We start from the raw sequence: 27,319 nt of genomic DNA, 5'->3' as shown, positions 1-27,319 counted from the left end.
TAGACAAAAAAAAACACTTCTTCCCCTTCTTTACTTTTTTTTTTTTTTTTTTTCGTCAACAATAACAATTACCAATATGCGTCAAAACTTTGTAGGAATGGTAGTTAGCAATGCTATGCAAAAGACTGTCAAGGTCAAAGTTATTCGACAAAAGTTACATCCTGTTGTGTTAAAGGTAATCACCATTAAACTTTATAATGAATCCACTTTATTTTTTTTTTGGTGACATATTGACATAATGTTATCTTTATTGACATGTAGACCATGAAAACACACAAAAACTATCTCGCTCATGACGAAAATCAACTATGTGGATTAGGTGATGTTGTTCGTATCGAAGCCTGTCGACCATTAAGCAAGCACAAGAAATTCACTGTGGCCGAAATCGTTCGAAGCAGCAAAGCCTAGATATTATATAGAGGACTTAACTAGATAGAAAATTCAAACAAACAAAAAATAGCTTTATGTACATATATCATTTTTTTTATTATTATTATTATCATTATCATTATTATTATGAATGCCATTTTTGTTTTATTATTACTGTTACAACATCATATATTGAATAAACTGACACAGTTTTGATTCCATTCTGTTTTGAACACCTGTTGAACCGACATACCATCGTATTATCTTGTATAAATTGTATATCACATGCACCCCCTTGTCTTCACAACATCTGTAAGAACAATATGTTATAAAACAAGAATCAAACTTAAAGTAAAAGAAAAAGGATAATTGTACAATTTTTATTCAATCAAAAAAAAAAAAAAAAAAAAAATACATGCTAATCAAAAGGAATAGGTCTTGCTGTCATCTTGTCACGATTTTTCAATCCAGCAGCAGCTATGGCACTAGGAACAGGGATACCACAACAATCAGGATATTCTTGACCAAGAGCAAATACATCTTCCTTGTTACCATCACCAACCACAGCAGTCTTATTATGTACATGACCACAATCATCATGCATAGTGGTCGCTTGTTCTATTCCACCTTCGAAATGAATAAGAGAACCAAACATAAAGTGTTGCATGATAGGTAATTTTCCAAGCACTTCAGCCTTGTACATCTTAATCATTCCTTGATTCACCTTACTCCATACTCTACATGCTGAGATATCGTCCAACATTGGTGAATGCCATCGTAATGATGCCGTGGTCTTGACTGTGTTAATAAATTTGATACAGGCCAAATACATATAATCCTTGGAAAATTCATCCACCACTTCATGATCATGAATTGATTTAGGTTTGATGTATTTGTGATCTATATATATATACATATAAAGAAGAGAGTTAGCGCATACAAATTCATCTTTATTTTCCAAACTTACCAAAGAGTTGCGAAGCGCCAAATAAAAATGGTAGGAAATGATAATCATCCAAACCCCACACACCGTGTGATCCAGCTGGTTCAAGCCAATATTCGAATTGTAACTTTCGCATAAGAGAAATATATCTATATCAACAAATATATCAGTATCTACTTTTACGATATTCTTTCATCCACTTACGATACAAATATACGTAATACTACTGCTTGATCATCCTTTATTGTCAATACACCAATCTTTTCCAGGCAGAGCCTACAAAAAAAAAAAAAAAAAGGATTATATATATATATTGGTATTAAAAAAGGAAGTTTTTCATTTAACAATCGATTTCATTTATAAAAGTAATCACACTTACAGCCATGCCATAAAATTTGCTTCGTGACCTGTACCATAGTCAATACGTCTACGATTACCAAAGCTTTCAGTAAAGTAGACAGATACTTCTTTCAAAGCATCAGTAGGAATGATACCTTGAAACAATTGATCGAAATCCTATTCATAATGATCAATGAGTAAAACTATTAAACATCTTTATTTATTCAACTTACTTTTTGAACTTTATCATAAAAGTCTCGAAATGCTGGGTTTCCAAAACGTGATTTTGAGTTTTCAGTTGGAGGTATAGTATCCACCAAATTAGATAATGTAGATAGAACATCAAGTATACTTTGAACAGTCTATATATATATATATATAAAAGGTAAATATATACATATATATGTATTTGAAATAAATGATTGTTGTTTTTACCTTTGATACGTAAACTTCAGTGTTGATCTTTGTGTTCTTGACTGCTTCATTGAGTCTTAGAATATAATCAATGTATTCGTTATAGGCTTGAGAGCTCAGAAAGTCATCTAAATGTTCCTTTGTAATAATACGTTTTACTGGTACTTGATACGACATGATGGTATAATATATATATAACGAAAAGATAAAGAAACGAAAGAAAAAAAAAAGAAAAAAAAGAACTGCGTTCTCCTGTCATTTGGAAAAAAAACGGAGATTGAAACGATTCTACTTCGAAGAAAAAAAAAAAAAAAACTTTTTTTTTTCGTTGTTACTTTCTTTCCAAACCGAAAATGACAGATTGGTCTTCGGAGAAGATCGCCAAGGCATTGAAGGGATCTGGCTTGAATACCAAAGAAAGGATCAATATAGCAATAGATGCTTGGAATAATGATAAGATTTTTTTTCCCAACAAGGACGACTTTTTATTTGATTGGCTCTGCTTTGCTTTAGCTTCCAAACCCAATACAAAAAAGTAAAATAAATACTACAATAGATCTATATAGATCCTGAACTAATACTTTATTATTATTTTTTAGTTTGTTAGATTCACCTATATTTGAAAAACTCTATTGGCAATTATTGGTTGATCTATTACAACATTACAATAACATACAGCCTACGACCATGAAACCTACCGCGTTACCTATCATTCGTGTACCTTTGATTGCTACAGTATCTACAGTTTTGAATCATATCTATACGACATATAAGGATGACAACAATCTTCGCTTCACATTAGTTCGAGACATTTGTTCTTGTGTTCAACTCTTGATGTCTGACGTTTTTCGACCTTCTTATCACCCTACTTTGGAACAAATGACAACACTGGTGGAAAATATATTGACAGCATGCTCATATCAAATTCAACGCGTACAACAACAAAAGGAAGAACCAAAAGATGAAGTAACAACCTTGAAATCCTTGATAGAATTATTTCGAATGATCCTTATACGCTATACTGATCAATTAGTCCAAGCCGGTAACCAGAAAAAGGTAAACAAAGTTCAAGAAAAGAAAAAGTCATAACTAATTGATTGCTATTATTATTATTATTATTATTATTATTATTAGGTGGCTACGATGGTGATTTCCAAACTGATGCATATGGGTTTACACGTCCGACGACAATTGTTATTGATGAAGGATGAAAAGTATCTGGTGGTGGCTCAACATTTTACGGATATGCTTTGTCACGTTTTATTCCATACGGATACTATCATGGAATATACATCTGTGTTGAAGGAATCTACTAATAATAATATCAACATCAAAAATGCAAGTTACGTATCCAAGGTATTTGAAGAATTGACTGATATGGTGATTGGATCAGACAATATCGATACTTTAAAGGATGGTAAATAGAGAACTATAATATATATATATTGTTGATGGAACTTATATTGATGACCTATTATTTTTATTATTATTATTATTTTATTAGCATTGGATGTCTTACCTACTTTATTATCTCAATTCATCAAAAATTATCGAGGGAAACGAAATACCATTATGGCTCCAACTCAAGATGTACATCGACTGGTGGAATTTGGATTTTTTATACAATCTTATGACATTGCAGAAAAAGCAAAGATCAAATCTATGGATACATTTTTGAAAACGGAAGCTCAATTACTAGAACAAGTCTTGACATGGAACGTCTTTACTGCAAGAAATGATGACATTTCAAAAACGCAATACGAGTATTTGAATAGCTTAGCTTCTGAAAGTATCGAATATTTGAAAAACAAGCAAGGTAAAAGAATATCATCATAATTGTTATTTATCAATATCTCTTAACTCTTTTTTTTCTCTTTAAAAAAAATGTTCTATATTAGAATGTGATCAACTCCTTGTTTTGGATATCATCAACTTCCTTCTTCAAATTGATATTAGTTTAATTGAATCACGTATGGGATCGATATGGCCAACCTTGTTGCAAGTAAGAAGAAAAAAAATAAAAAAAATCAAATAGGTAAAAAAAGAAACGAATCTAACCTTGGTAACATTCGTTTTGATAGCCCTTGGAACATGCCGAATTTTCTTGTTTGTCTCTTGGTCGCATGGTCTTGAAGACATACGCAGCCTCTCGACAACTCGATGTCTTTATAGATGAACTTTTAAATGCTATTAGCCACTCTGATTGTCAAGATATCTATTCAGTACTAAGAAAACCTTTATTCAGCAAATCCTTTTTACAAGAGTAAGTCCTGCAAAACGAAACAAAAAAAAAAAATATATTAAACGAAATTTTGCTTTTGTCACCTTTGTTCTCTCATTTTAGGTTTTCCTCTACGATTGGGAAACACGTTCCTGTACCTCAGACATTGGCTATATTCGAACGATTTACCAAATCTTTGAAAAACAATTTGAATATGCAAGCATCAGCTATCAAGGATTCAGAGTTGCAGCCGAAATTGAAGAAAGCAAAACTAGCTCAACGATCTCATTATTCGAACACCAAACCAACATCATTACTCATCACAACATTTTTTGTGGAATTCATCAAATCTCTTCGACTTGGCCAACATCAGCGGCAGGCATTTGAAAGAGTATCTATTGATCTTTTTAACTCTTATGTGAAACCAAGCTTGTGTGACACTATGGATATAGGACAAAGTGTATTACCCGCTCTTCAAACACATTTCGCTCTGTCTAATGCTTTTTACGATGCATATTGGTTAAATCTATCATCAAATTCAAGGAACTGGTTGATTTCCGAACTCAAGTCTCTCTTCAAATTAGAAAATGATGGTGAAACTCAATCATCTAGAATATTTATGGTATATTGTGTAAGTCTTTAAGATAAAAATAGAAAGAAAGGAGAAAAAAGTACATGATATTGATTTTTCTTTGTTGTTTACTATAGGCAAATGCTTTATTCCAACATGTTTACTTTTCAACGCTCAGTGAAAACAAGGCAGCATCCTCTGGTCAAAATTTCGATTTGGTCTCAGTAGTCCTTGAACTGGTACTAGATGGTAATGATGATCAATGGCAATATACTACATGGGATGGACAGTTGGTGTCTTTAAGTGATGTAAACAAGGTGAAATTAGCATTATGGAAACTCATTACGGATGAATGGTTCGTGCCAGTTTGGTATGTACATTTGAATAGATTTGCATTGACAACGCTGTACGATTATACTTACTTTTCTTTCTTGTTTTATTACTTCTTTGTATATTTTAGTCATGCTGTTCAAGGCCACGTGGAAACGGCTCGTTCATTGACTTCCTTGGTTCTACTCTCTAATATTCATCAACAACCATCACAGACTATTTCATCAAACTTCACTATGCAAACTGTCAATTCTGTGTTACTTCGATCTGCTCACTTTTATGAAACTACATGCTTCCATGGTAAATATGATTTTTTTTTTATTCCTTACCGGTATTAAATAATATTGACTTTTGATATTGATTTCTGAAATTTAGACCAAATCATCTCTATGTTATTGGGTAATGTCATTCACTTATTTCAAGACATGGCCGTGACTGATGACAATGGAATCACCAATATGATCGTAAAAGAAATCAAGCAAATTGATCTCTCTGTGCCGTTTATTATCAACAAAGAAAAATGGGCTGAAATTGGAACTACGTTGACTTTATCATTGACAGAAAGAATGGATAGCGATGAACAACAAACATACCAATCTTCTGTTGATTCAGTTTGTCGTCTCATGAATTTACTCTTACTATTCCCTATTGAATATTTCCGCAAGCAAGAGCGGTCATATGTTCTTATGATGTCCTTCCTAGTTGATGCTTGGCTTTTATCTTGTGAAAAAGCTAGTCTTCAGTCTCGTATTCATGGATCTCTTGCATGCCGAAGCCTTTATTTAAGATTCATGAATGTTGCTGGTAATAGTGTTCTGGTAAGTTTACTTTTTTTTTTTTCCTCTTCAAATTTCAAATTCAAAAAAAAAGCATCAAGTTTATTGTTTACTAATTTATTTTATTTTTCAATTCTATTTAGGGCTCAAGTCCTTCTATTCTTCAATGGTGGGTGCATGTTCTTGATACCAAAATCTCTGTTGATGATGATGTGACAAATCCATTGAAATATGATATACACGCTTGGATACAGGTGACAAAATCCATAGACCAAAAAGTGGAAAGGTAACCTCAAAACACAATACAATGCACAGACATTAGATTGACTGATCTATATAATTTATAGTACAATGTTGGCAATGGCTAGTGGTAAAAACTCTGATTCTGGCACAGTTGACTTCGTTCGTGATACCCTTCAAGACAGAATTAGAACAATGGATGTGCATAAAAAACTACCTTTCTCTTTCCTGTGGACTCTTAGCTTTATGGATGCTTTAGTCAAATCACTTCCAAACTACAAGAAAAAGTACGAAATGGTCAGTTATGATTCACAATTGATACTAAACTGTTATATTCTTTTTTTTTTTTTTTTACATAGACACGAAAATATGGAAGAATCTGATATTCTTGGTACGATTCCAAAGGTCACCATGTTATCCAATTTTATCAATAAGAAACTTGACAAATACAAGCAACGTATCGATCTTACTCTAAGCAAAAACGGAAATCCTACCACTATATCCTATTCTGAATTAGCACAGTTATTCCATGGTGTCAGGGTAGTACAAGATTATGCTGGTATATTGAAATCACATAACCAAGGTTAGTATATATATATATATATATATATATATAGACGGAAAGGGTAGAGTTTAACTCTTTTTTTTTTTTTTGATGGTAGGTGTGGATGCTACTGAACTATCTGAAACAATGGTAGGATTGATTTCTCCTATGGTATCACTGTTGAGATCTTGTCTTGGATCTAGAACAACTGAAGCATTCAAAGATGTACTGGACATGACAACTTCCTTTGTAGGTGCTGTTTGTACTACACTTTCTCGAGATGATCAATGTGATAGTACAAAGCAAGTTCTTTCTGTGGTATGGGTGGTATATGGTCTAGTGTATGAAGCAAAGAACACAAATGCTACTGAATCTATTGGCAATCTGTTCTCAAAATGGATACAAAGTCTTAATAACGATCAATTCTCCTTACTTATCACCAGTTTTGTGGAACAAATGAATACATTGGAAATACCAGCCAAAAATGATGAAAGCAGGAAATCACACCATATATTCTTATCTCTGGCATATATGCTTTTTGCTCACGGTACTGAAGGTAAGAGAAATAATATATATATTCTTTTTCTTGTATTTGCTAGATTGTATCTTCACTCACAATGACATACCTTTATATATTACCTATTTATGAATTTTAGCTCAAAAGCAGCGGTTACGTCCTACACTTCCGTCATTTATACTGAAATTGGCATCTCTTATTGGAAATACAACAAATATTGAATTTTTGGATAAAACATTGGACTTGTTAGTACATTTGACCAACGACAATGTAAGTGGATCATACAAAAATATAACCATAAATAATTAATACCTTTCCTTACTCTCTTTTTTTTTTTTTTTTTTTTTTGTCTCGCTGTAGGCATACGGATATCAATGTTATGACGTGTCACTTATCCTTCTCTGCTTACAACAAGTCATCCATCCAAACACGATATCTTTTTTGGCACCTCAAGTCGATGATAAACTGGCTCATTTGTTATTTGAAAAAATATGTCATATTTTGGGCAACCTTGCACGTCTTCATCGGGATGGTCTCTCTGATACGATGGGACCATTTGTGGCACTATTACAATCTTTGTTACTATGTTTCAAGTCAGCACAAGTCTCTTTGATCACTCAAACAAAGAATTCAATCAGGAAACGAAAAGCGAAAGAATCATCAACGATATCGTCAGGATCTTCGACAGGATTATTGGCTTCTCATGCACCTTTAGGAAACTTGGCAGCTGAACAGTACGCACGAGTCATTACCCAGCTGGCAACCAAATCAACAGGATCCAAGAAAAATGACTATGTATACCTTAATATCTCAAAACACATGCCTTACATCTTATTGAACTATTTCACCATACAATCCGATCCTGTGATGAACATCACTCTTCCTGCCCTCAAAACAGCGCTGTCATTTGGATGGTATGAATTACTGAATATGTGCACCACCTCGGATCGATCGATGATCATGTCAGGATTGAACTCTACGGGACAAGCTATTTTCAAATCATTCTACAACAACTGGAATGCCAATTACAAATATTCTGGTCAATAGAACATAGATAAATAGATAGATCTTTGAATTAGTTTAGTTGTGTATTTCTTTTTTATTTACTCTTCATTTCTCCTATTTTTATTTTTATTTTTTTATTTAAACCCATAACTGCATCATACAATAAAAAAAGTAAATAAAAAAAAAAGTAGCATTCAATCACACTTGTCCCATGATACTCAAAATGTATCAATAAAAGACCTTTCCCCCCTGCAGTTCCGCTTTATCATCTATTTACTTTGAGAATCATGCATAAGCAAAAACGGATAGAATAAATAAAGGTATTATTACTTTTTATTATTAACTTCATCAGACTCTCATAAATTACGAACTATACTAAAAAAAAAAAAAAGAAAAAAGAAAAGGTCATCCATGATGGCAATGACCATCTAACTAATCATATCTAATAATAAATAAATATATACAAATATATATATACAAATTCTATACTACAGTGAGAGATCTTGACGCTGCCAAATAAAGGATCGTTTATTGCGCACCATTGTATTTCCAATACCACCAAAGCCAAAAGCAGGACCAATACGACCAATACGAGCGACAGCACTTTTTAAATATTCAGCACGGATCAATGTAGCGCGTTGATGGACAGAAATGGCAGGACGATTGTAGAGATCCAGGGCCAATAGATGTAAAGGTGTACTGATGAATTGAACCAAGGAAGGACAAGTTAATTGAGAAACCACGGCAGAAGTACTAGGATTACGTTTCCAATAACCGTCGGTCTGTTGGAGCCAAGAGGAGAGAAGGACAGGTGCATTGAAACTAGCCGCCACAGTTAAGGAATCACGCATGGCAAATAAGAGATATGAAAGAACGGGGAAAGACCTTGTAGCCACTGTGCCAAACATACGTGTGAACGAACGATCCTTGTACATGCATACTGACATGTTGACGGCCGTCGTGGCAATAAACTTGATCATTGATGTCTTGGAGGGATCCATACCATAGTATTCTGCAGTAGTGTCGACAATGTTAGCTGTGGCGTAAGTACTGAAATAAAGTCCAAGTACAAGATGGAATGGTCGTGAACTCATAAATCGTTGTGGTCGTGTCAACACCATTTTTGCTCCATACACTAAACCTGGTCCTAGTGATCGTTTGCCATTCATATTTTCAATAATAGCTCTAAACCCGTCAAGATACGAATAATAAGTTAGAAACCATAGATACGCTTTTGACAGAAAAAAAAAAGTCTTCTATCTTTTTTTCCTTACCTGTCAACCACAGTGATAAACGGTGATACCATTGCTGAAGAAGATAAAGCTGATACCAGATCGAACCCATACAGTTTCGCTAGAGTTTGTACTGAATAAGGTCTATTTTGTTGAACAGGTATTGACATTATTATCTTAAGTACTAAATACTAGAAGAAAAAAGATAATGTAATAAAGGAAAAAGACAAGGAAGAAAAAAAAAAAAAACGATAAAGATGGGAAAAAAAAAAAAGTTTGATCGGGAAGGAGTTTCAAAAAGAGAGACTCCAACGGTTTGTCCAAATTTGCACAAAAATAAGACAAAGTTTGTAAACCTACATGCATATTAATAAAAAGGCATTAAAAAAAAGAAAGAAAAAAAAAGAAAAGTACAATATCGTTGAGGAAAAAAAACAACCATTCATAAAGGGAAAAAAGAAACATATTTTATTGAATATCCTAAGAGTTAAATCTATTCGTCATCGACAACAGTGGTTTCAAGACCTAAAAAAAAAAAATTGAGTTCCCTAACCCATATCCAATATTCATTTTTATTCTTTTTACCCTTGAAGGAAGCAACAGGAACGTAGGTAACATAGGAGTAGAGCTTTTCCTTGGCGTCTTCATCATCGTTACGCTTACGAGCAATACGAACACGGATACGGTGATCAATGTGCTTAACACCACGAGCCCACAAAGCCTTGTTCAAAGCAGGATCGAGACGGACATCAGAGGTACCCATAGCCTTTTGAGCAAATTCCTTGACAGCCTTGACAGCATGAGGAACACGCTTTCTCAAAGCACTAATATAATAATAATAAAAGTTATTAGGTCGTATTCATTATCAATCGTTATGTTTTCATACCGGCCAAAGACACGCTTGTGCATGTGAATGGTGTATTCACGAGTAACGACATCAGCGAGGGTGGAGCGCTTGGTGGTCTTTTGATCCTTGGCCATCTATATAAAAATAATGACATTAATTCATTTTCCCCATTCATTCTCATTCATCATGGTCATCCATCCATCCATCCATCCATCCGTCTAATTCATCCAATCGTCCATTTATATATCCATTCCAAGTAAAAAAGTCAATCGTTCTATTCGTTTCGATCTAAAACTAATGATAGCTACTTACTGTTAAAATCAAATGGATATGAAGAGAGAAAGAAGAAAATGGACTGATGAGGGAAGTCTCTCCAGGAAAAAATCCCCCCCCCTCTTCTTTCCATAAGCTCCGCTTACCGGCCATTGCCTTTTTTAGACTAACTTTCAGTTGTGTGATAGTTTCATGCAAAAGAATATGAATATGAGCATCCACTTCATCTGTTTTTTTTTTTTTATTATTATTATTTTCTCTATCATACGACAATGATGATTATGCATGAATGATGATCTTTGATTATAGTAATATAATAAATAAAATACATTATCATCTCTTATCATAACAAGTATTCATTATGGTATCCATTGCCTTTCTTCTTTTTGAAAAAAAAAAACTTGTCTATTCACGTCTTCAACCATGCTCCTCTTTTTAGAACTAGAATATCTCATTAGATTAATATGATAATGGAATGCATCAGATGAATCAACCTGGAGTTCAACTTGATAAACCCTTTTTTTTTTTTTTGTGATCACCGAACGTTCACCTATTCTCCTCTTTCCTTTTTTTTTTTTTTTATCGTTGATCATCCATATTTCTTAATCACCTTCATTATAAGACTTGAGATGATATTATTATTCTACTGATTACGGATCATTTCTTTTATTGAAACAGCTTATTGATGTTTGACAAAAAAAAAAACTTTTGTTGAAGAAAATGATTTGTGGTGATAGAATAAAAAAAAATTTATCAAAGGAGTAACATAGTTCAACTGAGATGAAAATGGAGAAATCTAAAAAAAGACAAGGAGGATGATACATTGTATGTGCGCATGTTGGTTAAACACGAGTAACCCTCCTTTTTAAAATGACTTTCTTTTTTTTTTCTTTCAGAACGTGCTATCATGTTGATTTTTTTTTTCTTTTATGATGCGTGTTTTGACATGGTATATCCCCTCTTTTAAGGTTTTCAATCGAGATTAATTTTCAGATCGTCGATGGGGAAGCACTGGTAACAGGGTCTATTGTTGTTGTTGGCAGTGTTGTTAACTAAGTTTTTATTCGATGATGATTAGTCCATATAGGTATACTCAATCATCATTGTTCTTTTTTTTAAAAAAAAAATTATCTTAATTTGTTCATTCTTCTCTTTTTTTTTTTTGGTAGTCATGGCTCGGATAGTATAATGATAAATTATAACGTTACGCGTATGATGACTATATAGTATGAATACCTGTTTAGGTCATATTGTAAAATGAAATCTTTTGAGTGTTTAGAAGGAAAAAAAAAAGGGGGAAAATTATAAAAATGGAAAAAGAGAGATCGAACTCGAAATCCTTTTTTTTTTTTTTTTTTTTTACTCGAGTTTCTAGTGGAGTGTCTTACTGCTTGAAATAGGAGTTCCTTTTTTTTTACATACCTCCTCTTTAATTTTCATTATACATGATAAAGAAGGGGAAAGAATAAGAGTATGGATTTGTAAGGGGCAATGCACCATTAACGAGGAATTTTTTTGTCTTTTTTAGACTTTGTATTCCGGGGTTTAAAAATCATGCATTTATAATGTAATCTTGAGGGAATTTTTCTCTTTCTTTTTCTTTTCTTTTCTTCCTCTTTAAAGCTTCTATCATATATGGATCATACTTTTGATCAATCATCTGCACCTTTACTTTCCGAAAAATTACCAAGTATTTCCGTGTTACCATCATTAATTGAACAAGAATCAACTGGATCATATATGGATCATCAACAACAATATCAAGCACGTTTACCTTTTCAAACTGGCATCTATCAACAACAACAACAACAACAACAACAACAAAACGTAGTATCACCTCCTTTGACACCTGTAGTATCACCATCATCTATGTTATTGGATAATATGAAATATCAACGAAAATATTCTGTGGATGTGGGTCCTTTTGGTTTTGGGAGTGGTAATATCATACTTCCTCATCACATGCTTCAAGATGAATATAGACGCAGTTCAACATGCTCAAATCTATCACTATCGGACATGAATCAATCTTCCATGAATGACAACAATACTGATTATACTTTTCTCAATGCATCCATGGATCCATTTACAATGGCGAATGGTGATGCTTCTATTATGCAAAAATCTGCTTCTGGTGTGACACAACAACAACAAAAACAACAGAAATCCCGACGTTCTCGAATTGGTCAACCTGGTCCCAATACTCAACATAAACATGTTTGCAAGTATGCTTATTGTGGATGGAGTTTCAAGCGATATGAACATTTGAAAAGGCACATGTTGGTCCATACTGGTGAAAGACCTCATACTTGTCCATTTCAAGGCTGTGGGAAATGTTTTAGCCGTTCTGACAACTTTCACGCTCATTATCGAACTCATACAAAAAAACTTCAACAGCATCGACGACCTTCTACAACTAAATCATCAAAGAAACAAAAATCACCTCAAAATGATGATGAACAGAAACAACGGCAACAAAATATGTGCATGCCCGATTTTGATCCAACAAGAATGAACCCCTATGGTATTTATGATCATCGTCAGTCTGTTTATTCAATGGAGGTAATAAATAAATAAATAAATAAATATAAACAAAAATTTAAAAAAAAAAATAAACAAAAAGTATAAATATAAATTTAACTAAAATTATATATATATGAATAGGATCATCGACAATATATGCGACCATTCGACATGAATCCAGGTTATTCAACTACCACAACTAATGATGATACCATCCCAACGTACCAAGGTCCAATGTTGAATAATAATGAAGATAAACATCATGGATATATCGACATTCATCATGATCAAACCACAAACCAATCATCCAATCAAGGAATCATATCTAACTATCAACAATCACAAGAAACATTAGCTTCACCTTATTCCAGTTCGCATAGTGTATCATCCACCTTTCCTTCACCTACCTCTTTTCCTGGTCAATCTTCATCCAAAGAACCACGCCCAAGTAGTAGTAGTAGCAGTAGTAATAGTACTTGTAGTAGTAGTAGTACCAGTAGTCAAACCGATCGTCGCCATCGTAGTAATAGTATTCTATCAACAGTTCAATCAACACAATCATCAACAGAAATCAAGAATCATATCTGTCCTATTTATCAATGCCAAAGACGCTTCAAAAGATTGGAACATATGAAACGACATATGAGGATTCACACCTTGGAAAGACCATTTGCTTGTACGTTTCCCAATTGCAATAAGACGTTCTCCAGAAGTGATAATCTTAGTCAACATCAAAAGACACATTTACGACAACAACAGCAACAATCAGGTACTGAACGGAAACAAGATACGTGGTCAACTATGAATGGTTTTCAATGTTGAAAAAGAAGAAGGAAAAAAAAAATTATTGTCTTCACTCTTTCTACCATCTTTTTTTTTTTTTTTTGATCTCCCGCCTTACTTTTCTCTTTATGTGTCACACCCTTTGATACCCTAACTCATCCTTTTTTTTTTCTTTACATGTCTTTTTTCTTTTTATTGGTTTTTTTTCATATATATTCTATTGTTTGATTTTCTTTATGCTTTTTATTTTATTATTATTCTCATCTAGTGATTTATATTTTTCTTCATGTTTTTATTTTTGACCTTTTTTTTTATTTTCCTGTTAGTTTATGCACTATAATAATTCATATCATTTATATATCCATTCTTCAATTTTTAGTCAAATCATACATTTAGTTTATAATACCCTCCAAAAAAAAGACAATCTTTTTAATAAAAAAAAGAACCAACAGTTTGTAAATAGAACGATATGTCTTTATGTTTTTTGTTTACTTACATAAGATCATTATATATATCTAAAAGAAAAGAGCGTTTTTTTATTATTACTATTATTATTATTATTTACTATTATAATACAAATGTCATCCATGAAAAAAAAAGAAATAGAAATGGTATAAATAAAATAAAAATAATTCTAAAACATTAACTATCTAATGCTAACTAATTAAAAAGTACGATATTGAGATGAATCCACTGGAATACCTTGTTCTTCTGCATTGATGATTTCATCTTGTTGAGATGGATCCAATGTTTTGGTACGACTGATCACAAGACATCGGATACCAAGGTACCTACAAAAGCCATCAATCACCAATATTACCCAAGCACCATAGATAATCACATATGCCACAAGTTCCGTCCATAATAATACAAGTTCCAATCGTCCAGATATAAGTTGACTATTCATAATAATAATAAAAAAAAAAAAAAAAGAGTGAGTTTGTTTGGTGCATAAAAAAAAAAGTTAACTTACAGACCAATCATGGCAGGAGCATTGACCAAAACTGCCATCATAATCACAGGACTTATCATGATCAATAGATTAGGAAAACGAGCACAAGTCAAATGAGCCAAAATGATAGAAGAAGCCATTAAACCAAACAAAGTTCCATTGGCAAGAGTAAATAAAAAGAAATGTTCATTTGACAAGAGAATTGAATAAGGAGACATACACCAATAATACTGAGCCATCCCAAACACTGCGATAGGTAGAATTGATTCACTAGCTGCTTGACCAATATGTAATCCTTTTTTTTGACATGCCACATACATAGAATGAAACACCATCGTACAATGCGTCACTACAAAGAAGAATACAGTTCCCCAAACAAATATTTCTGCTCCTGTTGTACGTGCTGGTAACCAATGAGTTAACCATGATGCGCTAGGGATTGTATCCAATGGTATATGCCAAGAAGATGCACCTTTATAAAAAAAAAAAAAAAAAGTAGTCAATGTCCCTATTCTTTTTTTTTTTTATTTTGTGAACATATTACCATATAACCAAGACCATAAGAAAGCAGCACATGTAAGTAAAATACCTTCAGTAGGACCGTTGACAATACCAAGATAGAGAACACCAGTATAATATTCTTCAGCAGTAGAAAGATAAAATCCAATCATGGTTGTAATAAAGAGAATCACAGCCAAATGTGATTGACCTAGTCCAAGTGCCACGATTTGTAGAATAGCCACATAAGTCGTATTCAAAGCATCACATCCATGATCAAATAATTCACCCAAAGGACTCGATGTTCCTGTCCGCCTAGCTTGTTTTCCATCTACATTATCAAAAGTCGAGTACAACCAAAGTCCAATCGCAAATGATAAATAGATCCATGATGGTGCATTCATTCCATCCAAGTCAGGTGCATAGATATAGACGAGTAAAACATTGAACATCATGAAGAAGAGACCAATCAACGTAATCAAGTTGGGACTAGCAAATATATATATATATATATATATATATATATATTAAAAAAAAATAGATAAAAGAGAAAAAAAATAACTTACGCCATCCATAAAGGAAACCATTCTATTGCCCAGTTCCAATAATGTCTTAAAAAATATTTGGTAATATATGATTTATCCACAGCTGCATATTTATAATAACGTAAATATTCAAGTCGTTCTTGACTAGGGAAATCGGTATCTAAGTATTGTCGAAGTTGAGCAGCTATCGACATTGAACTATAGTTGTAGAAAAAAGGCAAAAGAAAAAAAAAATTTTTTTTCTTTTACTTCATTCCATCTGGCTTGACACTCCGCTTTGACCCCTGAGCAATTTGTTCCTAATCTATTTACTTATGTTGACCTGATTAACTATTTTTCTTTAAACATTCATCTCTTTTATTCTAAACACATCATCATATGGTTGAACCTCCTTCTTAAGATAAAAGTCATTCTATTTGTATGTGATCATACAAAAATAATACATCTTTCTATATGACTTGATTTGTTCAATATATAAGAGACTTCTAAATAAAGTATGAATGTAATGAAAATTGGAAAAAAAAGAAAAGAATCCCTTTTATAAAACTTGTTTTCATATGAAATCATTTGTGGGGAAAATGAAATGAAATTTAAAGTTCACTCGCCACGCAAAGTACTTGTATTATTAAAAAGTTTATTTCCAAACTAATGGAAATGTTCACTATCAAATGAACGCCACCTCCCCCCCCAAAAAAAAAAAAAATAATCAAAAGGTAAACGTAGTGAACCATATTTTTGGATCAGGTATTTCCCGAAAAGAGACTAGTATTCTTTTAATAAAAGAAAAATTAACTAGAAAAAATGATGTATATCAACACGTTTTTTTTTTCTACTTGATTGCAGAAAAGAAATAGGGTATACATGACATCATTTTTAATATTACTTGTGCCTTTTTCCTTTTCCAGTCTTTTCTTCAAGTCTTGATGAAATGATGAATATATATATATATAATCATTGAATGAGAATGAATAGGATATTCCATTATCTTATCATTCTAATTTGAATCATTATGATAGAAAGATGACCTTCAAGAAGAATTAGAATCAATCAAATAAAAAAGATGACGTTTTTTTTTTAATTTAATTTAAAACAAAGTATGCGGAGTTGATGGTTTATCTACAATAGTTTAATTACTTTTTTTTTTATTTCCATCTTTTATCCTTTCCTCCTTTCCTTTCCTTTTTGTTACTTTAGACACTATCCTCCCCCCAAAAAAAGAAAAAAAAAATACAATGGCTTCATGTTTTACAAATAACTTGGTTATTGGAGATCATATACCAGACTGTATTAAAAAAAGTTATCAACAACAACTATTACCTATTCGGCAACAAAGTCTTCCTTCTTATCAACCTAAAAGAATAGATCCTCCAGTAAGAAAATCCAGTATATCAGCTAATACACATGATCCTCGAAAGAAAAATCGTCAAAATAGTGTGAAGCATGCAAAACGAAAAATATCAGGTAAAAAAAAAAAAAAAAAAAAAAGATGATACAACATGACGCTTATTATTATTATTATTATTTTGTGCAGTACGGTATCGATCTAGTAAGTAAATAGGAAACAAATTTGGCAATTCACTTCATTCACAGCAATAACGATTATTCCTATGTATTATTAGATCATGATGATGACTTTTTGAGTGATTACTATCAATACCTTACTATGTCTTTTGCAACAACCTTATCTCATACTTGTTATCAATCTATGGTCTTGAATGAATTATATCAATACAGTGATGATCAACCATATTCTTCTATTTGGGCCGGTTCTGAAATAGTCGTAAGTTTTTTTTTTGGTTACCATATGCATGTGTTTCGGTCAGGGCCTTTTTTTTCAAATTTGATTTTCCGCTTACCATTTACTTTTTTTCGTTTCTCTTTTTATTACCTTTTTTTTTATGGTGTATAATGCAATTTAGAATCAATTATTGGAAATATTGGGAATAAATGATCGTGATATAGCTTTAGATTATGCTGGTAGTTTGCCTCTAATACAAATGAATGGACCTCCACTGGATCTTGTTTCCGATACTTGGGATATCTTTTATCGTCTACCTACTTTATCTTCCAATCAACAACAACGACAGAAAGTATCTATACTATCAGGTAAAAAAACAAGGATAGAATACAAAGACGAATTTATTCTTTCTTATTTGATTTTCTTGATAGAGCTTTATCAAAGTGTCTATACCCCACTGACAAAATGTTACGCTCCTTTATGTACACGTGACCGACCTTGTTACAGTTATTACTGTCCCAATAAAACTGTAAGCGCCAAACACTGTCTTTTTTCGTTTTCTTTACCACTTTTTTTTTTTTTTTTTAGATCCATGTCTCCAAGATCAACTCCAATTGTAGATCATCCTCAATAGAAACCAAAAAGGATATGTTACGTCAACAAAAACATTATTTATGGATCCATTCAGTACCTCGGACGTTAGTATACAAGACGTGTGCTATGGAAAGACATCGACAAGAAGCTATTTATGAACTTATTCAAACTGAAATAGACTTTGTGGATCATCTCCGATATATCAAAAAGGTAAATATCACAAGTTTTTTTTTTTTATTATTATTATTATATTTGGCTCAGCAAAAAATAAGGGGGTAGAGATTGCCTCCTTAAAAAGAAAAGAAGAAGAAAAAAAAAACTCACACGATATTTTTTTTAGGCTTGGATTGAACCATTATTATCATCAACAGAGATAGTTCAACCATCTATTGTGAAGCATGTGTTTTGGAATTGGCAAGATGTTTTACTCACCAATACAAGATTGATGGAAGCACTTGTGGATAGACAAAGCGATCATCTTATTTGCCACGTGGGCGACGTGTTCTTGACTCACTTGACACAATTCGAGCCATTGATTATTTATGGGACCCATCAAATGATTGGTCAATTCTATTTGACTTTGGAAAAGAAACGCAATCCTCACTTTGTTCAATTTATCAAGGTAAAAAAAAAAAAAAAGATTCTTTAGTATGGAATTCAATTTTATTATTATATAGGAAATAGAACAACAACCTGAAGCAAATCGATTGGATTTGAATGGATATTTAACGAAAATCACGACAAGATTAGCCCGCTATCCTTTGTTACTGACTAGTATTCTACAATCAACAGCTTTAGAGCACCCTGACCATGGTTGTTTGACACGTGCTGTGGAGATCCTTCAACAATTACTATTACGGTTGGATCAGCAAATTGATCAAGTTGGTCATCAATTTGAATTGAAACAAATCTCGGAACGTCTGGTTTATTCCAAATCATCTGTACGACCTGTTCTGGTAAGAAGATATTGTTTATGTACAAGTATGGTTACTGAATAGACGTCATGTGATCTTGTTTTGATAGAATCTAGAATTGAATTCACCTCATCGTCGATTGATTCATCAAGGTAGAATGCAATTATTACCAACCGGAGGTGAAATTCATGTCTTTTTATTTGATCATTTGATTTTATTTACAAAGATCAAGGTACAAGATGCTTTGGAATATTATCGACCTTTTAGAAAGGTAAAGAAGGAAAAAAAAAAAAAAAGAAAGAAAGAAAGATTAACGATTATTATTTGCGGAAATAGTGGATTCCTTTGTATGCCCTGACATTTGCAATTCATGATATGGAAGAAAACAATAAGAAAACAAATAAAGAACGACATCATCTTTACATCATCGCTTTCCAATATCGTATGGAGGTCCCCATCACTTTGGTCACACCAAACGAAAATAGTCGGCGTTTATGGGTGGATAAGATTACACAGTCAATGGCAACCTGCGGTGATTCAACCAATGTAATAAAAAGACAGTAGATAGTATAGTATTAGTAGACCCTTTTTTTTTTAAAAAAAAAAAAATAAAGATTGATTTGAAACATATATTCACAGCATTTAAAAAAAATAGATATCAGATCTGTTTGTGGCCAGCTTTTTTATTAACATAAAAAGGAATAAAAAAGAAAACAGAAAACTTTCATAAAAAAAAAAAGTGAGAGAATGGAGAGGAGATGTTTAGCTAAGGGTATATACCAAAAGAAGAAGGGAAAGGAGAAAGTATCATAACAAAAAAAAAATATAGATGATCATGTACAAAATGGATGTTGAGATATATAAATTGTATAAATATAAACCTTCTATAGAGAGAAGAAGAAATGATTGGATGGACCAGCATAATAATAATAATAATAAAAAATAGAGAATGACAAAATAAAAAAAAAATTCGATCGATCGATAGAGAAAGACAAGGAGAGTAGATTGACAAAAAGGACATTTATGCATGAGGACAATGGCTTTCATGAGAGAATTGTGAGACATCAACACCACATTTAGGACAGAAACTAGAATGTGTATGGTGATTGATCATCATCGTAGTAGTAATAGTCATGGTTTGTATAAGTAAAAAAAAAAAAGAAAAAAAAAGTAAAGAGAAAGAAGAAAGACAGGGAAAAAAGGGGAAAAGGGTTTATATCTGTTTTTTTTTATTTTAGATGCCGCTCGGCATGCGTCTTTTTTGTTGTTGTTTGTCAACGTGGGCAAAAAAAAAAAAAAAAAGTGGGGGGGGGGGGAGGAGGGAAAATTTGGGCAGGCGGCATCTTAACAACATTTGATGGGTCAAATGTCGTACAAAATTCTTTTCTCTCACCCCCCAATCTAGGGTTACTTTTTGACAGCCATCCATCGTATGATGCGCCACACCAAGAGTCATTTTTCTTTTTTTTTTTTTTTTTTTTTTTTTACTTGTTCCTTTTTAAATCTTCTCTTTTTTTTTTTGAAGACTTTCTATTTTTTTTTCTAAGGATGACAATTTATTTCTTTATAAATTTCAAACTTTAGATGATGATTCAATTCTTTAAAGAAAAAAAAAAAAAGAAAAAAAAGAGTTGCCAATGAATGAAGATAAATTACCCAATAATTGAAAACGAATAGTTTAAAAAAAAAAATACCGAGTCGACCCCCCAAGCCTTTCCTTGATTTTTTTTTTTTCTGTAAAAAAAAAAAGGGGAATACCAATCAACACTTTCGGAGTATTTCCAATGTTGTAAGCAACTCTTTTTTATTGACAATACCATATTTGGTAACGCTCTCTCTCTCTTTTTTTTTTTTTTTTTCTTATTTGCTTCAATCAAAAAAAAAAAGTAGCACTTCATCGGACTTGTTTTTGACGTACCCCCAAAAGATAGAATGATTGCACAGCATGATCACACGCACGATATCCATCATTCCTACATACTACTTTGTTCATTTAATCTTTATAGCATGAATCTATTCTTTTTTCATCAAATGATATTAAGATCCCGGTAGATTAGTTTTTTTGAAAGGTGATACAAACTTTTATGAACAAAAGACATAATAAAATCATCATCATCATCATAAAGGAGTTAGTGTGACATTAAACAATTGAGGGTTGTTCATAAAAAAAAAAAAACGTGAATCTTTCTTTTTTGTTGTACTCATCCAATAATGTCTCCATTTTTTTAAAATTTATTTTTTTTTTTTTTTGACAACGTGTCATAAAAGAATTGATTTTCCGGAACGGGATGATTTTTTTATTTTATAGAGATGAATGTACCCATGTTCCCCGATCTTGAAAGGATGGTCAAAAAAAAAAAAAAAGGTCATCCGATCCCATGATGATGATCTTCTTGGATTCGTTGAGTTTCTCTTTGATCGAATGAGAGAACTAAATCATTCATCGGTATCATACTATTGGCTGACACCTAATATAGAAGGAGTCGATGGAACGGGGTGTGAATAATGCTTTGGAAATTCCCCTTTTTTGTTTGTAGCACTGCAAGAAGTTGTCAATAAGTCTTACCACCTTCCTTTTATGTCAATATTCTCTCTCCCTTTTTGTAAAGACACTCTCTGACAAATGATGATGATAATACATTGATTATTATCGCAAAAAAAAAAAATCTATAGTGATTTTAGAATATGATATATCTTGATAGTGTTGATTAATAAATGATAAAAAAAAAAACAATGATGATGGGACACCAGTTTATTTTTTTTTTAAAAAAAAAGATAGACCACTATATTACTAACTATTGATGAAGGATACGATAAGAAGCCAACGGAAAGAAGATCATCAAAAAGGTTTCCTTTGCTAGAACCTCTTTATACTTCTGTAATTCACTCAAAAATCATCATCATCGTATCAAATTCGGAATGAACATGGATGAAATCATTCTCATAGTAACAATTGTCTCCCATCAAGGAAATTAAAAAAAAAAATAAAAAGTCAATATCGTCATCAATAAAATGACCGCTATCTCTCAAAATCATCATCAAATACTGTCTAATTCCATTTTTTACCGCGTATCTAATGTGATAATAAATGTCATTTCATCGACTTTTCAAAAAAAAAAATGATTGGAGAATTGGAAATTTATGGCTGTGAAATCCTTTTTTTTTTTTTTTTTTTGAAAAATTTCAAATAACAATGAATCATGACTTTTCATTGGTTAGCCTGCTCCATAGTGAGAAAGAGCCATTATTCGAACCATTCTCCGCAATCACTGTAACTTCATATGATTCGGTTGCTAAGCAATACATAATGACTTAATGAAGAGACATTCGGAATTGAACTTCATATAGCACGACTAAAACAATCGACATTTATCTACTAATATAGGATTCATATGTAGAAATGATAATCTTCAAAATAAAATCAATTAGATAGAATAGATAGTTTTTATTTTTGGAAAAAAAAAGGATAAAAGAATAGTGGGAGGATATACAATATAGATATAATGATAATAAATAAGATAATAGTAATGATAATAATAACAAAAGTAATAATAATAGTAATATGACAATAATAATAACAATAATAATGATAATAATAATGATAATAATATAAATGAGTGGAACAATATCAGTTTAATATGAACTAGGAGGAGGATAAGGGAGGAGGTTCAATAGTCAAACTTAACTGTCGAATAGTGTCAGTATCCAAGGCATCCAAGTGAAGACAAGATGTATACAAAGGATCCAATTGTTCAAATGAGTAACGTGAGGCTAAATCTTGGAAGGTCAAAATTCTCTTGATGATGGTAGCGATGATGCGATACTTGCGAAAATTGACGAGTGGTTGACGAAGCAATGGTGATGTGGTGGATTGTTTGGTATATGATTGATAAATCTTGTGATGATCATGGCTAGGTTCCAGGTACGAAGGTTGCTCCGAATTAAACACCAAGTCCGAAAGATATAGGCCCAGGAACGGAATACAGCCTCCAAACGGTAACTTGATTTTGGGTTTATTCAGTTGGCGGTCGATCGAGCCAGGGAGTTGGATTTGCACTTCTTTAGGTGACATGCCGTATTCATCTGCTACTAATGTCATGTTGTCTCGAATATGTTTCCAGTTCTTCATGGGTGATGTGAAAGAAGAAAGCTGTTCCAATAATCGCATTTCAGTGTCTGATACCCGAGCCCATGTTTTACGTAGTCGTGATACTGATGGTGATTGAAGTCCCAATAAGATTTGTACGAGTGTTGCAAAATTGGAATATACTTGACATTTCTAATAATAGGAAAATGTTAATCAAAGTTTACATATTTTTTTTTTTTTGTATGTACCTGGGCCAACCGAATAAATTTTTCAATCACCAAAACACGATCATCTAAAACTGGAGTACGTACAATTTCACTTGATACCCATTGACATACTGTATTGAATCTTTTGATCAATTGTTGGACACCACCTTCTTGTTCTCCACGCATCAATTGAAGTTGTCTTGTTTGTCGAGAATAATAAGTAGCGTGATTGTCATCTTGATGAGAATCCATTTTTAAACCTTCATCTTCTTCCATCATAGTTGAGAGATTGGCCATCTTGGTCCATCGACAATGTACCATTTCTTCCCAATTGACTTGAAGCAAAACTCCTCTTTCCACTAAACATAATTGTTGAGCCAAGTCATGTGAGCGATACTGTAACACCATTGAAGATCGGAAAAATGAAGCTTGTGATAAAGAGGCTGGAGCATGATGAGATGAGCCCCATCGTGGAATATCCAATTCAATCATACGGCGTTGTTGATGATGTTCTTTTGAAGGAAGATCAGGTGCAGGTGGTAAAATTTCATCCAAAGACGTGCGTAAATCTTCCAGTTGATGAAGGTTGCTTTGATTCCAAGTTGTATCATTATGTGGTGGTGCCGTTTGTCGAGATAGTAAAGAAGATTCGTATGTTTGTGGTACAACAACACTACTATGACTGACGCTGCTTGGTGCTGTGGATGTCATTTTGGGTTGAATAACTGTTGCTTTTGTGGAGCGAATACTTCCTGCTGCTCGGAATGCCTTGATTAAACGTTGTGATAGCTTTCGTTGAGGTTTGTTGTTGGATGATGAATGTCGTTGTGTTGAATCTGAAGTGATACTTGTTGGACTTTCCATCAATGTTTTATCTTCAAAAACTGGTGACTCCAATGCTGTTTTTTCTCCTGTCTCTTCTAGGTATGATTTTGATATTCTGTTATTATTGTTGTTCCAAGAAATTCGTCGTTGATCATTAGAAGTGGTTCCTTTTCCATTATTCACAGGCTCTGTTGTTGTGGTGGTCGTCGTTTCCAATTGTAATGGTGGAGGTAATGGCTTTTCTAATGATGATGATATATGCTGGTTCAACACGGGTATAGCATTGTCGGGAGAATATGTTGTTGTTGTAGCATGAATAAAGGATCCATTGGGTAATGCTATTGGACTCAAATCGCAGAGTTCTGCATTGTATACAGATCGTCGATGATTGCTTGGTAGTTGTCGAATACTGGGTTGACCAGGCGTTGTACCAGGAACAGGACAAATTTGAGGACGTTTATTTTCCATAGCTAGATCATCATTATCCATACCAGAATCATCATCATTTCCATCATCATCGTCATCATCGTCATCATCATCAGTATCGTCGTATAGTTCATCATCAGTGGTGCCAGGACTAACAAGACTTTCCAAAGAAGCATCAGTGATGGTGCTACTTTGTTCAATAGGGTTTCCATTATTTTGAATGTCATGATCGTGTGAGGTGGTCATCAACTGTTGCTGCATCAGTCTTTTTTCTTGTTCCATACGTCGTAAATAAGATTCTTTGACCTTGGCCTTTTGTAATTCTTGTTGATTGTGATGAGGATGGAGTCGACTTATAGAGAATGCTGAAGTGGCGTACTTTGCGATAGAATTTTGAGATACATTTCGATTGCGTTTCCTGTCGCTACCATTGGAGCCTATCATAGTTGTAGGTGGATAAGAAGCAGGAGACAAGGGTGAAGTAGATTGTGAAACTATCATTTGTTGTTGATCATGTTCGGGTATTGGAGGTACAGGTGTTGATGATGGTGGTAAGGGAGATTTATCGGAACTTCCAATCACTACGATATCAGCATGACGAGCATCTTGAAAAGCGACATTTCCATGATGACGATCTTCCACTTCCATTCCTTTTTGAATCAATTCTTCTGTCTTACGCCGTAGAGGACTTTGAGATAGTTTGGCATGTAGCATATTTCGGACCTGTTGTTCATCGTATAGTGGAGGTGGAGGAGATATGACTTGGACATGTTGAGAGCTACGAGGATAATGCACCTTTTTTAGCCTTCGTACGACTCGTTTAAGACCCTTGACAATGCGTTGATCCCTTGGTGAGTTTTTGATGGATGGATGGGAAGGTAGAGTATTCAGAAACACGGTCAAGATTTCACGAAGTTCACGAGATGGCGTAAAATCATGTACAAAGTAATTCAGAAGCCAGTGTCGAATCACTACAAATGTTCTATAACAATAAATAAATAAGATAAAAGCGAGATGATATATATATATATATTAGAAACAAAAAATAGATAATAATATAGTATCTCATTTACCTTATGCGTACAATACATCGATCATCTTCATTGTTTTCCAAACCCCATCGGAATCGTAATATCAATAATTTACATAGTTGAATTGGTGAGAGGAAAGTACGATATGTCAAAAAGAAATCGGTCATAAAAGTATAATCTAAGTTGATAAAAGAATATAATGAGATCATTTTTATTTAAAAGAAAATCTTTTTTTTTTTTTTTTTTTTTTTTACCTAATGTCACCGTCAATTTTTCCACCAGTTTTTCAACAGTGGCAGCTTCAATAACCTTGGGAGTCATGGTAGTTGTAGTTGAAGAAGAAGTTGATACTGTTTCATTTGTATGTTTTTGTTTTGTAGAGGATGATCGGCGTCCAAATCGAGCACGTAGAGTTGTCTTTTTTTCATCATAATCCTTTTCATTCCAGTATATGTTATTTGATGAGTCCAATGTTGAAGATTGTATTGATTGTTTCATTTTATTAATCCATTTTGATCTTAATTTCTTCTTTCCTTGATCAGATTTTTCTGAATAAACTGATGAAGTTGCAGTTGTATTTGAAGAAAAACCCATAGTGGATGGTTTTTGCTGAGGCATGATAGCAATACTGGAAGATAGATTTGTGGCTTCAGATGCAGGAATAACTTGTGGATCGGGACCCCAGATAATAATACGATCATCAGTATCAGATTTGAGTAAATCGAATATAGCAGGTGGATAACTAAGGAAGACTAAAGGTGGTGCAATTTCTAAATCCATCCATTTGGTATCATGTTGTTGCCGTTGTTGTTGTTGTTGTTGTTGTTGATCAATCAATGTTGTAGGTTTGAGAGAAGGTGGATATATTATAGTAGCTTTGGAAGATGTTGTCAGCCAATCATCAAATTTACTAACGACCGGAATATCAGGTAAATTAAAGGTGGCAGTATTATTATTATTATTGTTGTTGTTGGTTGGCATAGTTGTTTTAAACTGGTTTTGACCGACAGTATCTAATGCTGAAGCTACATAAGATGCAATACTTTGTTGTGTTGTTACAGTATCATTATGTTGAGAGGGTAATAATTTGAGTCGTTGCGTATTGTTGGGGGTATGAGTACTCGCTAGAGGATTACTAACTACAGATTTGCCAGTAATGGAGATATAACCTTCTTGAGATATATTAGATGTATTAACCAAAGCAGCATCTTCATTATTGTTGGCGATAAGTTGACGTTCCCATAATACTTTTGGTTCAGTATATTCACGTACACCAAATACAGTCGCTAAAGCAGCTCTTTCCATTCCACCTTCAGAAGGATTCATCAACTCTTTTGGAATCAGAGAATGATTGCGTTTTCTTTGTGCTGGTAATGCTGTTTCTTGAGGAAGATCTAACTTTGTTGTTAAAGCTGCCGCTTCTTGATATCGATTATCTGTTGCCATAATACAATTTGTATGAATAAAGAGAGAAAAGGAAAAAAAAAAAAAAAAAGGAAAAAGAAAAAAAAAAAGAAAAAAAAGTAAGGGGCGGGAGAAAAGAGGATAAAAAAGTATAAAATTTTAATTTTTCGTG

The 27,319-nt window shown here is 33.0% G+C and overlaps 11 protein-coding genes across 11 annotated transcripts; 5 read left to right on the top strand and 6 right to left on the bottom strand.

The window, feature by feature from the left end:
* The first annotated feature begins 41 nt into the window (after positions 1 to 41).
* On the top strand, positions 42 to 571 carry BX664DRAFT_321507 (30S ribosomal protein S17). The gene is made up of 2 exons (XM_051543304.1): positions 42 to 175; positions 262 to 571. Exons 1-2 carry the CDS (start codon positions 77 to 79, stop codon positions 406 to 408), a joined length of 246 nt encoding a protein of 81 aa, XP_051405099.1. The 5' UTR covers positions 42 to 76; the 3' UTR covers positions 409 to 571.
* Positions 572 to 787: 216 nt separating this feature from the next.
* BX664DRAFT_253684 (Phosphotyrosyl phosphate activator protein-domain-containing protein) lies at positions 788 to 1,992 on the bottom strand (the record flags this gene model as incomplete). Its single annotated transcript, XM_051540322.1, has 5 exons — positions 788 to 1,269; positions 1,337 to 1,461; positions 1,517 to 1,588; positions 1,692 to 1,828; positions 1,885 to 1,992. Coding segments are annotated over 5 exons (924 nt in total), but the record flags the coding sequence as incomplete, so codon positions are not given.
* Positions 1,993 to 2,418: 426 nt separating this feature from the next.
* BX664DRAFT_255993 (uncharacterized protein) lies at positions 2,419 to 2,604 on the top strand (the record flags this gene model as incomplete). The annotated part of the gene is made up of 1 exon (XM_051540445.1): positions 2,419 to 2,604. The coding sequence occupies one exon, from the start codon at positions 2,419 to 2,421 to the stop codon at positions 2,602 to 2,604; it is 186 nt and encodes a 61-aa protein (XP_051405097.1).
* A 2,819-nt stretch (positions 2,605 to 5,423) lies between these two features.
* BX664DRAFT_254725 (Urb2/Npa2 family-domain-containing protein) lies at positions 5,424 to 8,311 on the top strand (the record flags this gene model as incomplete). The annotated part of the gene is made up of 8 exons (XM_051540384.1): positions 5,424 to 5,487; positions 5,563 to 6,005; positions 6,107 to 6,249; positions 6,311 to 6,490; positions 6,563 to 6,786; positions 6,866 to 7,303; positions 7,404 to 7,534; positions 7,625 to 8,311. The coding sequence occupies 8 exons, from the start codon at positions 5,424 to 5,426 to the stop codon at positions 8,309 to 8,311; spliced, it is 2,310 nt and encodes a 769-aa protein (XP_051405096.1).
* Positions 8,312 to 8,679: 368 nt separating this feature from the next.
* BX664DRAFT_382050 (uncharacterized protein) lies at positions 8,680 to 9,725 on the bottom strand. Its single transcript, XM_051549013.1, has 2 exons — positions 9,544 to 9,725; positions 8,680 to 9,454 (listed from the first exon to the last, which is right to left on the bottom strand). The coding sequence occupies exons 1-2, from the start codon at positions 9,669 to 9,671 to the stop codon at positions 8,758 to 8,760; spliced, it is 825 nt and encodes a 274-aa protein (XP_051405095.1). The 5' UTR covers positions 9,672 to 9,725; the 3' UTR covers positions 8,680 to 8,757.
* Positions 9,726 to 9,946: 221 nt separating this feature from the next.
* Positions 9,947 to 10,704, bottom strand: BX664DRAFT_321501 (ribosomal protein L31e-domain-containing protein). The gene is made up of 4 exons (XM_051543303.1): positions 10,661 to 10,704; positions 10,388 to 10,482; positions 10,087 to 10,325; positions 9,947 to 10,026 (listed from the first exon to the last, which is right to left on the bottom strand). The coding sequence occupies exons 2-4, from the start codon at positions 10,480 to 10,482 to the stop codon at positions 9,995 to 9,997; spliced, it is 366 nt and encodes a 121-aa protein (XP_051405094.1). The 5' UTR covers positions 10,661 to 10,704; the 3' UTR covers positions 9,947 to 9,994.
* A 2,113-nt stretch (positions 10,705 to 12,817) lies between these two features.
* Positions 12,818 to 13,897, top strand: BX664DRAFT_244375 (uncharacterized protein; the record flags this gene model as incomplete). The annotated part of the gene is made up of 2 exons (XM_051540244.1): positions 12,818 to 13,160; positions 13,713 to 13,897. Coding segments are annotated over 2 exons (528 nt in total), but the record flags the coding sequence as incomplete, so codon positions are not given.
* A 559-nt stretch (positions 13,898 to 14,456) lies between these two features.
* Positions 14,457 to 16,121, bottom strand: BX664DRAFT_289636 (CDP-alcohol phosphatidyltransferase-domain-containing protein). The gene is made up of 4 exons (XM_051541848.1): positions 15,944 to 16,121; positions 15,424 to 15,866; positions 14,901 to 15,351; positions 14,457 to 14,826 (listed from the first exon to the last, which is right to left on the bottom strand). Exons 1-4 carry the CDS (start codon positions 16,114 to 16,116, stop codon positions 14,592 to 14,594), a joined length of 1,302 nt encoding a protein of 433 aa, XP_051405092.1. The 5' UTR covers positions 16,117 to 16,121; the 3' UTR covers positions 14,457 to 14,591.
* Positions 16,122 to 17,071: 950 nt separating this feature from the next.
* On the top strand, positions 17,072 to 19,764 carry BX664DRAFT_289632 (Dbl homology domain-containing protein). Its single transcript, XM_051541847.1, has 9 exons — positions 17,072 to 17,383; positions 17,454 to 17,468; positions 17,542 to 17,702; positions 17,842 to 18,189; positions 18,249 to 18,464; positions 18,595 to 18,876; positions 18,932 to 19,210; positions 19,278 to 19,439; positions 19,505 to 19,764. The coding sequence occupies exons 1-9, from the start codon at positions 17,155 to 17,157 to the stop codon at positions 19,730 to 19,732; spliced, it is 1,920 nt and encodes a 639-aa protein (XP_051405091.1). The 5' UTR covers positions 17,072 to 17,154; the 3' UTR covers positions 19,733 to 19,764.
* Positions 19,749 to 20,331, bottom strand: BX664DRAFT_321462 (uncharacterized protein). The gene has a single exon (XM_051543302.1). It carries the CDS (start codon positions 20,231 to 20,233, stop codon positions 19,976 to 19,978), a length of 258 nt encoding a protein of 85 aa, XP_051405090.1. The 5' UTR covers positions 20,234 to 20,331; the 3' UTR covers positions 19,749 to 19,975.
* Positions 20,332 to 22,811: 2,480 nt separating this feature from the next.
* BX664DRAFT_255315 (ras guanine nucleotide exchange factor domain-containing protein) lies at positions 22,812 to 27,048 on the bottom strand (the record flags this gene model as incomplete). Its single annotated transcript, XM_051540405.1, has 8 exons — positions 22,812 to 23,447; positions 23,540 to 23,973; positions 24,241 to 24,528; positions 24,697 to 24,967; positions 25,208 to 25,683; positions 25,829 to 25,921; positions 25,998 to 26,390; positions 26,979 to 27,048. 8 exons carry the CDS (start codon positions 27,046 to 27,048, stop codon positions 22,812 to 22,814), a joined length of 2,661 nt encoding a protein of 886 aa, XP_051405089.1.
* Positions 27,049 to 27,319: the final 271 nt, after the last annotated feature.

This window comes from Halteromyces radiatus (assembly GCF_025201355.1).
Source record: "Halteromyces radiatus strain CBS 162.75 chromosome Unknown BX664scaffold_1, whole genome shotgun sequence".
NCBI classification, from domain to species: domain Eukaryota; kingdom Fungi; phylum Mucoromycota; class Mucoromycetes; order Mucorales; family Cunninghamellaceae; genus Halteromyces; species Halteromyces radiatus.
This window is presented reverse-complemented; position numbering and strand designations above follow the sequence as displayed.

What these genes read in the sequence shown, in the direction of transcription:
- BX664DRAFT_321507 (XM_051543304.1), top strand. Translation starts at nt 77, where the DNA reads ATGCGTCAAAACTTTGTAGGAATGGTAGTTAGCAATGCTATGCAAAAG. An exon ending in TACATCCTGTTGTGTTAAAG is followed by an intron (nt 176 to 261) that starts GTAATCACCATT and finishes ATTGACATGTAG; the next exon opens with ACCATGAAAACACACAAAAA.
- BX664DRAFT_382050 (XM_051549013.1), bottom strand. Translation starts at nt 9,671, where the DNA reads ATGTCAATACCTGTTCAACAAAATAGACCTTATTCAGTACAAACTCTA. An exon ending in TTTATCACTGTGGTTGACAG is followed by an intron (nt 9,455 to 9,543) that starts GTAAGGAAAAAA and finishes TGACGGGTTTAG; the next exon opens with AGCTATTATTGAAAATATGA.
- BX664DRAFT_321501 (XM_051543303.1), bottom strand. Translation starts at nt 10,482, where the DNA reads ATGGCCAAGGATCAAAAGACCACCAAGCGCTCCACCCTCGCTGATGTC. An exon ending in CACAAGCGTGTCTTTGGCCG is followed by an intron (nt 10,326 to 10,387) that starts GTATGAAAACAT and finishes TTATTATATTAG; the next exon opens with TGCTTTGAGAAAGCGTGTTC. An exon ending in TCCTGTTGCTTCCTTCAAGG is followed by an intron (nt 10,027 to 10,086) that starts GTAAAAAGAATA and finishes TTTTTTTTTTAG; the next exon opens with GTCTTGAAACCACTGTTGTC.
- BX664DRAFT_289636 (XM_051541848.1), bottom strand. Translation starts at nt 16,116, where the DNA reads ATGTCGATAGCTGCTCAACTTCGACAATACTTAGATACCGATTTCCCT. An exon ending in CTTATGGTCTTGGTTATATG is followed by an intron (nt 15,352 to 15,423) that starts GTAATATGTTCA and finishes TTTTTTATAAAG; the next exon opens with GTGCATCTTCTTGGCATATA. An exon ending in GCTCCTGCCATGATTGGTCT is followed by an intron (nt 14,827 to 14,900) that starts GTAAGTTAACTT and finishes TATTATGAATAG; the next exon opens with TCAACTTATATCTGGACGAT.
- BX664DRAFT_289632 (XM_051541847.1), top strand. Translation starts at nt 17,155, where the DNA reads ATGGCTTCATGTTTTACAAATAACTTGGTTATTGGAGATCATATACCA. An exon ending in ATTACTGTCCCAATAAAACT is followed by an intron (nt 18,190 to 18,248) that starts GTAAGCGCCAAA and finishes TTTTTTTTTTAG; the next exon opens with ATCCATGTCTCCAAGATCAA. An exon ending in CATCTGTACGACCTGTTCTG is followed by an intron (nt 19,211 to 19,277) that starts GTAAGAAGATAT and finishes TTGTTTTGATAG; the next exon opens with AATCTAGAATTGAATTCACC.
- BX664DRAFT_321462 (XM_051543302.1), bottom strand. Translation starts at nt 20,233, where the DNA reads ATGTCTCACAATTCTCTCATGAAAGCCATTGTCCTCATGCATAAATGT.